General features: G+C 42.0%; 1 protein-coding gene and 1 pseudogene across 1 annotated transcript; one reads left to right on the plus strand and one right to left on the minus strand.

Moving 5' to 3' along the window:
- Positions 1-3139: 3139 nt before the first annotated feature.
- LOC129058820 (NADH-ubiquinone oxidoreductase chain 5-like) lies at positions 3140-4945 on the plus strand (annotated as a pseudogene).
- A 41-nt stretch (positions 4946-4986) lies between these two features.
- LOC129058821 (NADH-ubiquinone oxidoreductase chain 6) lies at positions 4987-5471 on the minus strand. The gene is made up of 2 exons (XM_063723664.1): positions 5324-5471; positions 4987-5289 (listed from the first exon to the last, which is right to left on the minus strand). The coding sequence occupies exons 1-2, from the start codon at positions 5469-5471 to the stop codon at positions 5018-5020; spliced, it is 420 nt and encodes a 139-aa protein (XP_063579734.1). The 3' UTR covers positions 4987-5017.
- Positions 5472-8809: the final 3338 nt, after the last annotated feature.

Genomic DNA, 8809 nt, shown 5'->3' on the forward strand with positions numbered 1-8809 from the left:
CGGCCCACCAATCGCACGCTTATCACATAGAAAAACCCAGCCCATGGCCCCTAACAGGGGCCCTCTCAGCCCTCCTAATAACATCCGGCCTGACCATATGGTTTCACTTCTACTCCACAACCTTATTATCACTAGGCCTACTAATCAATACACTAACCATATATCAATGATGGCGTGATGTAGTGTGAGAAAGCACATACCAAGGCCACCACACACTACCCGTCCAAAAAGGCCTCCGATATGGGATAGTCTTATTCATCACCTCGGAAGTCTTTTTCTTCGCTGAGTTCTTCTGAGCATTCTACCGCTCCAGCCTAGCCCCTACCCCTTGACTTGGGGGGCACTGGCCCCCAACAGGTATTACCCCTCTCAACGCCCTAGAAGTCCCACTCCTGAATACATCCGTACTGCTCGCATCAGGAGTCTCAATTACTTGAGCCCATCACAGCCCAACAGAAAATAACTGAACCCAAACGATTCAAGCATTACTTATCACAATCATCTTACTGGGCATCTATTTCACCCTTCTCCAGGCCTCAGAATACTTTGAAGCCCCCTTCACCATCTCTGATGGCATTTATGGCTCAACATTTTTTGTAGCTACAGGTTTCCATGGTCTCCACGTTATTATTGGATCAACTTTCCTCACTGTCTGCCTAGCTCGCCAACTACTATTCCACTTCACATCCAAACACCACTTTGGCTTCGAGGCCGCCGCTTGGTATTGGCACTTTGTAGATGTAATCTGACTATTTCTGTACATCTCCATTTACTGATGAGGATCCTACTCTTTTAGTGTAAGCAGTACCGTTAACTTCCAATTAACTAGTTTTGATAGCACTCAAAAAAGAGTAATTAACTTCACCTTAATCCTAGTAGTTAACACCCTCTTAGCCTTACTATTAATAATTATCACATTCTGACTACCACAACTTAACCTTTACATAGAAAAATCCGACCCATACGAATGTGGATTTGACCCAACATCCCCCGCCCGCATTCCTTTTTCCATAAAATTTTTCTTAGTAGCTATCACCTTCCTATTATTCGACCTAGAAATTGCTCTACTACTACCCCTACCATAAGCCCTACAAACAGCCAACTTACCGCTAATAACCATATCATCACTTCTATTAGTTATCATCCTGGCCCTAAGCCTAACTTATGAATGATTGCAAAAAGGATTAGACTGAGCCGAATTGGTAAATAGTTTAAACAAAACAAATGATTTCGACTCATTAAATTATGATAGTCATATTTACCAAATGCCCCTTATTTACATAAACATCATACTAGCATTTACTATTTCACTCTTAGGAATACTGATTTACCGCTCACACCTAATATCCTCTCTACTCTGCCTAGAAGGAATAATATTATCATTATTTATTATAATCACCCTCATAACTCTCAACACCCACTCCCTCCTAGCTAACATCATACCCATCACCATACTAGTCTTCGCTGCCTGCGAGGCAGCAGTAGGCCTTGCCCTACTAATCTCAATTTCCAACACATGTGGCCTAGACTACGTCAATAACCTGAACCTGCTTCAATGCTAAGGCTAGTTATCCCAACAATCATACTGCTACCACTAACATAGTTCTCTAAAACACACATAATCTGAATTAACACCACCACCCATAGCCTAATTATCAGCTCCACCCCCCTGCTATTCCTCAATCAAACCAACAGCAATCTATTCAGCTACTCCCTTCTCTTCTCCTCCGACCCCCTAACAACCCCCCTTCTAATATTAACAACCTGACTTCTACCTCTCATAATTATAGCAAGCCAGCATCACCTATCCAACGAACCCCCATCACGAAAAAAATTATACCTCACCATACTAATTTCCCTTCAAGCCTCCTTAATTATAACATTTACAGCTACAGAATTAATTATATTTTATATCCTCTTCGAAACCACCCTTATTCCCACCCTAGTTATTATTACCCGCCGAGGTAATCAACCAGAACGCCTAAACGCAGGCACATACTTCTTATTCTACACACTAGTAGGCTCCCTCCCTCTACTCATTGCCCTAATCCATACTCACAACACTCTGGGCTCACTTAATATTATACTACTAACTCTTACTGCCCGAGAACTAACAAATTCCTGATCTAACAACCTAATATGATTGGCATATACAATGGCCTTCATAGTAAAAATACCCCTCTACGGATTACACCTATGACTCCCCAAAGCCCATGTTGAAGCCCCTATTGCCGGTTCAATGGTACTCGCTGCAGTACTCTTAAAGCTAGGTGGCTACGGAATGATACATCTCATCCTCATTCTTAACCCCTTAACTAAACACATAGCCTACCCCTTCCTTATATTATCCCTATGAGGTATAATTATAAGAAGCTCCATCTGCTTACGACAAACAGATCTAAAATCACTCATCGCATACTCCTCAATCAGCCACATAGCTCTTGTCGTAGCAGCTATTCTCATCCAAACCCCATGAAGCTTCACCGGCGCGACCACCCTCATAATTGCCCATGGACTTACATCCTCCTTACTATTCTGCCTAGCAAACTCAAACTACGAGTGAACCCACAGCTGCATCATAATCCTCTCTCAAGGCCTTCAAACTCTACTCCCACTAATAGCCTTTTGATGACTTCTAGCAAGCCTCACTAACCTTGCCTTACCATCCACTATTAATCTACTAGGAGAGCTCTCCATGCTAATAGCTATATTTCCCTGATCAAACATCACCCTTCTACTAGTAGGACTTAGTATGCTGATCACAGCCCTGTACTCTCTCTACATATTTATCACAACGCAACAAGGCACACCCACACACCACATCAACAATATAAAACCTTCCCTTACACATGAAAACACTCTCATGCTCATACACCTATCCCCCATCCTCCTTTTATCTCTCAACCCTAGCATCATTACTGGGTTCACCTGCTGTAAATATAGTTTAATCAAAACATTAGATTGTGAATCTAATAATAGGGTTTCACAGCCCCTTATTTACCGAGAAATCTCACAAGAACTGCTAACTCTCACCCCATGTCTAACAGCATGGCTTTCTCAACTTTTAAAGGATAACAGCTATCCATTGGTCTTAGGACCCAAAAATTTTGGTGCAACTCCAAATAAAATAATAATAACCATGTTTACTACCATAACTATCCTCACCTTGACCTCTCTAATTCCCCCCATCACCGTTACCTTCATCAACCCTGACAAAAAAAGCTCATATCCCCACTACGTAAAAACAACTATCGCATCCGCCTTTACCATCAGTCTAATCCCAACAACAATATTTATATGCCTGGGCCAAGAAACCATTATCACAAACTGATGCTGAACAACAACCCAAACACTACAACTCTCACTAAGCTTTAAACTAGACTACTTCTCCATAATATTTATTCCTGTAGCACTATTCGTCACTTGGTCTATCATAGAATTTTCACTATGATATATAGCCTCAGACCCAAACATTAATCAATTCTTCAAATACCTCCTTATTTTCCTAATCACCATACTTATTCTAGTCACCGCTAACAACCTATTTCAGCTCTTCGTCGGCTGAGAGGGCGTAGGAATTATATCTTTCCTGCTTATCGGTTGGTGATATGCCCGAACAGACGCCATCACAGCAGCTATCCAAGCAATCCTATATAACCGTATCGGCGATATTGGTTTCATCCTAATCCTAGCATGATTTCTCTTACACTCCAACTCATGAGAGCCACAACAAATACTCCTCCTAAATAATAACCCCAATTTCCTACCACTATTAGGCTTCCTTCTAGCAGCAGCAGCCAAATCAGCTCAACTAGGCCTCCACCCCTGACTCCCCTCAGCCATAGAAGGTCCAACCCCCGTCTCAGCTTTACTCCACTCAAGTACTATAGTCGTAGCCAGAGTCTTCCTACTCATCCGCTTTCACCCCTTAGCAGAAAACAACCCACTAATCCAAACCCTCACACTATGCCTAGGCACCATTACTACCCTATTCGCAGCAATCTGTGCCTTCACACAAAATGACATTAAGAAAATTGTAGCCTTCTCCACTTCAAGTCAGCTAGGACTTATAGTAGTCACAATTGGTATTAACCAACCATACCTAGCATTCCTTCATATCTGCACTCACGCCTTCTTTAAAGCCCTGTTATTTATATGCTCTGGATCCATCATTCATAATCTCAACAATGAGCAAGATATTCGAAAAATAGGAGGACTACTTAAAACCATGCCCCTAACCTCAACCTCCCTCACCATTAGCAGCCTAGCCCTCGCAGGAATACCCTTCCTCTCAGGTTTCTACTCCAAAGACCTTGTCATCGAAACCGCAAACATGTCGTATACCAACGCCTGAGCCCTATCTATTACTCTTACCGCCACTTCCCTAACAAGCGCCTACAGCACTCGAATAATTCTCTACACCCTTACAGGCCAATCTCGCTTCCCAACCCCAGTCACCATCAACGAAAACAACCCCGCCCTACTTAATCCCATCAAACACCTCACAATGGGAAGCCTATTCGCAGGATTCCTCATTACCAACAACATTCTCCCTACATCCCTCCCCCAAATAACAACCCCACCCTACCTAAAACTCGTAGCCCTAAGTGTCACCTTCTTGGGCCTCCTAGTAGCCCTAGACCTAAACTACTTAACCAACAAACTCAAACCAAAACCCCCACTACCTACATTTTATTTCTCCATCATACTTGGATTCTACCCCAACATCATCCACTGCATGATCCCCCATCTAGGTCTTCTCATAAGCCAAGACCTGTCCCTACTTCTACTAGACCTAATCTGACTAGAAAAACTAATACCCAAGACAATCTCACAACACCAAACCACAGCCTCCACCATTATTTCAACCCAAAAAGGCATAATTAAACTCTATTTCCTCTCCTTCCTCATCCCACTCTTCCTAATCCTCCTTCTAATTACATAACCTATTACCCTGAGCAATCTCAATCACAATGTACACAGCAACAAACAACGTCCAACCAGTAACTACCACCAATCAGCGCCCATAATCATATAAAGCCCCTGCACCAATAGGATCTTCCCGAATCAACCCTGGCCCTTCCCCCTCATAAATTACCCAACTTCCCACACTATTAAAATTTACCACCACTACCACCCCATCATATTCCTTCACCCATAACACTAACCCCACTTCCATTGCTAACCCTACCAAAACACTTACCAAAACCTCAACCCCTGATCCCCATGCCTCAGGACATTCCCCAATAGCCATCGCCGTAGTGTATCCAAAAACAACCATCATGCCCCCTAAATAAATTTAAAAAACCCATTAAACCCATACAACGTCCCCCACAATTTAAGATAATTGCACACCCAACCACACCACTAATAATCAACACTAAACCCCCATAAATAGGAGAAGGTTTGGAAGAAAACCCCACAAACCCCATTACTAAAATTACACTTAACAAAAATAGAGCGTATGTCATTATTCTTGCATAGACTATAACTATGGCTAATGATATGAAAAAACATCGTTGTATTTCAACTACAAGAACACTAATGACCCCAACACGCAAAACCAACCCACTAATAAAATTAATTAACCACTCATTCATCGACCTCCCTACTCCATCAAACATTTCCACATGATGAAACTTCGGCTCACTTCTTGGCGCCTGCTTAACCATTCAGATCGTCACAGGATTACTCCTAGCCATACACTATTCACCAGACGCCTCCACCGCTTTCTCATCAATTGCCCACATCACCCGAGATGTAAACTATGGCTGAATCATTCGCTACCTCTACGCTAACGGCGCCTCAATATTCTTTATCTGCCTCTTCCTATATATCGGCCGGGGTCTGTACTACGGCTCATTCACCCACTTAGAAACCTGAAACATTGGTATTATCCTCTTATTCATGACCATAGCAACAGCCTTCATGGGCTACGTCCTCCCATGAGGCCAAATATCTTTCTGAGGAGCCACAGTAATTACAAACTTACTGTCCGCCATCCCATATATCGGAACAGATCTAGTCCAATGAGTCTGAGGCGGCTACTCAGTAAGTAGCCCCACTCTAATGCGATTCTTCACTCTCCACTTCATATTACCTTTTATCATTACAGCTCTAACAACCCTACACCTTCTATTTCTACACAAAACAGGATCAAATAACCCCCTAGGAATCTCCTCCCACTCCGACAAAATCACTTTCCACCCCTATTACACAACCAAAGACATCCTAGGCCTACTCCTCTTCCTTCTCACCCTAATAACACTAGTATTATTCTCACCAGACCTCCTAGGCGACCTGGACAACCACATCTTAGTCCCATGGTAGAAAGTCCTATAATAAAACATGGTAGAATTCCTTTAGAATCTAGAGTGCAAAAGGTTTATCTAACTGACACAAACTCTAGAAGCCACGAAAAAAAAATCATTTTAACAAGATAAATTGTTGAAATCTTTCTGGCAAAAAGAAAAAAATCATAAAGTCAAAACATAAAATCATAATGTCACAAAAATGTGATATATTTAAAACCACAGCCAAAGTTCTAGTCCTTTTAAATTTAACAAAGTTCATACAAATTGATAACAAAAAGATGAGCAACCTAACTGAAAATGAGCAAAGGATATTAATAAATTCTTCACAGAAAAAAATACATATGGCTTTTATACATATGCAAAGATGCTCAATCTTAATCACATTGAAATGCAATTTCAAAAATCAAGAATGTTCTCATTAACAAATAAGAGTTGGTCAGAAATGTCCCTGTCTGACAGCTTTGAGGAGAGCAGTGGTTCTCCCAGCATGCAGCTGGAGATCTGAGAACAGGCAGACTGCCTCCTCAAGTGGGTCCCTGACCCCTGACCCCCGAGCAGCCTAACTGGGAGGCACCCCCCAGCAGGGGCAGATTGACACCTCACACGGCCGGCCAGGTACTCCAACAGACCTGCAGCTGAGGGTCCTGTCTGTTAGAAGGAAAACTAACAGAAAGGACATCCACACCAAAAACCCATCTGTATATCACCATCATCAAAGACCAAAAGTAGATGAAACCACAAAGATGGGGAAAAAACAGAGCAGAAAAACTGGAAACTCTAAAAAGCAGAGTACCTCTCCTCCTCCAAAGGAACGCAGTTCCTCACCAGCAACGGAATAAAGCTGGACGGAGAATGACTTTGACGAGCTGAGAGAAGAAGGCTTCAGACGATCAAATTACTCCGAGCTACAGGAGGATATTCAAACCAAAGGCAAAGAAGTTGAAAACTTTGAAAAAAATTTAGAAGAATGTATAACTAGAATAACCAATACAGAGAAGTGCTTAAAGGAGCTGATGGAGCTGAAAACCAAGTCTCGAGAACTACGTGAAGAATGCAGAAGCCTCAGGAGCTGATGCGATCAAATGGAAGAAAGGGTATCAGCAATGGAAGATGAAATGAATGAAATGAAGCGAGAAGGGAAGTTTAGAGAAAAAAGAATAAAAAGAAATGAGCAAAGCCTCCAAGGAATGTGGGACTATGTGAAAAGACCAAATCTATGTCTGATTGGTGTACCTGAAAGTGACGGGGAGAATGGAAACAAGTTGGAAAACACTCTGCAGGATATTATCCAGGAGGACTTCCCCAATCTAGCAAGGCAGGCCAACATTCAGATTCAGGAAATACAGAGAACGCCACAAAGATACTCATCGAGAAGAGCAACTCCAAGACACATAATTGTCAGATTCACCAAAGTTGAAATGAAGGAAAAAATGTTAAGGGCAGCTAGAGAGAAAGGTCGGGTTACCCTCAAAGGGAAGCCCATCAGACTAACAGCGGATCTCTTGGCAGAAACCCTACAAGCCAGAAGAGAGTGGGGGCCAATATTCAACATTCTTAAAGAAAAGAATTTTCAACCCAGAATTTCATATCCAGCCAAACTAAGCTTCATAAGTGAAGGAGAAATAAAATACTTTACAGACAAGCAAATGCTGAGAGATTTTCTCACCACCACGCCTGCCCTAAAAGACCTCCTGAAGGAAGCGCTAAACATGGAAAGGCACAACCGGTACCAGCCACTGCAAAATCATGCCAAAATGTAAAGACCATCGAGACTAGGAAGAGACTGCATCAACTAACGAGCAAAATAACCAGCTAACATCATAATGACAGGATCAAATTCACACATAACAATATTAACTTTAAATGTAAATGGACTAAATGCTCCAATTAAAAGACACAGACTGGCAAATTGGATAAAGACTCAAGACCCATCAGTGTGCTGTATTCAGAAAAGCCATCTCACGTGCAGAGACACACATAGGCTCAGAATAAAAGGATGGAGGAAGATCTACCAAGCAAATGGAAAACAAAAAAAAGGCAGGGGTTGCAATCCTAGTCTCTGATAAAACAGACTTTAAACCAACAAAGATCAAAAGAGACAAAGAAGGCCATTACATAATGGTAAAGGGATTAATTCAACAACAAGAGCTAACTATCCTAAATATATATGCACCCAATACAGGAGCACCCAGATTCATAAAGCAAGTCCTGAGTGACCTACAAAGAGACTTAGACTCCCACACATTAATAATGGGAGACTTTAACACCCCACTGTCAACATTAGACAGATCAACGAGACAGAAAGTCAACAAGGATACCCAGGAATTGAACTCAGCTCTGCACCAAGCGGACCTAATAGACATCTACAGAACTCTCCACCCCAAATCAACAGAATATACATTTTTTTCAGCACCACACCACACCTATTCCAAAATTGACCACATACTTGGAAGTAAAGCTCTCCTCAATAAATGTAAAAGAACAGAAATTATAAC

Source organism: Pongo abelii, chromosome 3, assembly GCF_028885655.2.
Source record: "Pongo abelii isolate AG06213 chromosome 3, NHGRI_mPonAbe1-v2.0_pri, whole genome shotgun sequence".
In the NCBI taxonomy this organism is placed as follows: Eukaryota; Metazoa; Chordata; class Mammalia; order Primates; family Hominidae; genus Pongo; species Pongo abelii.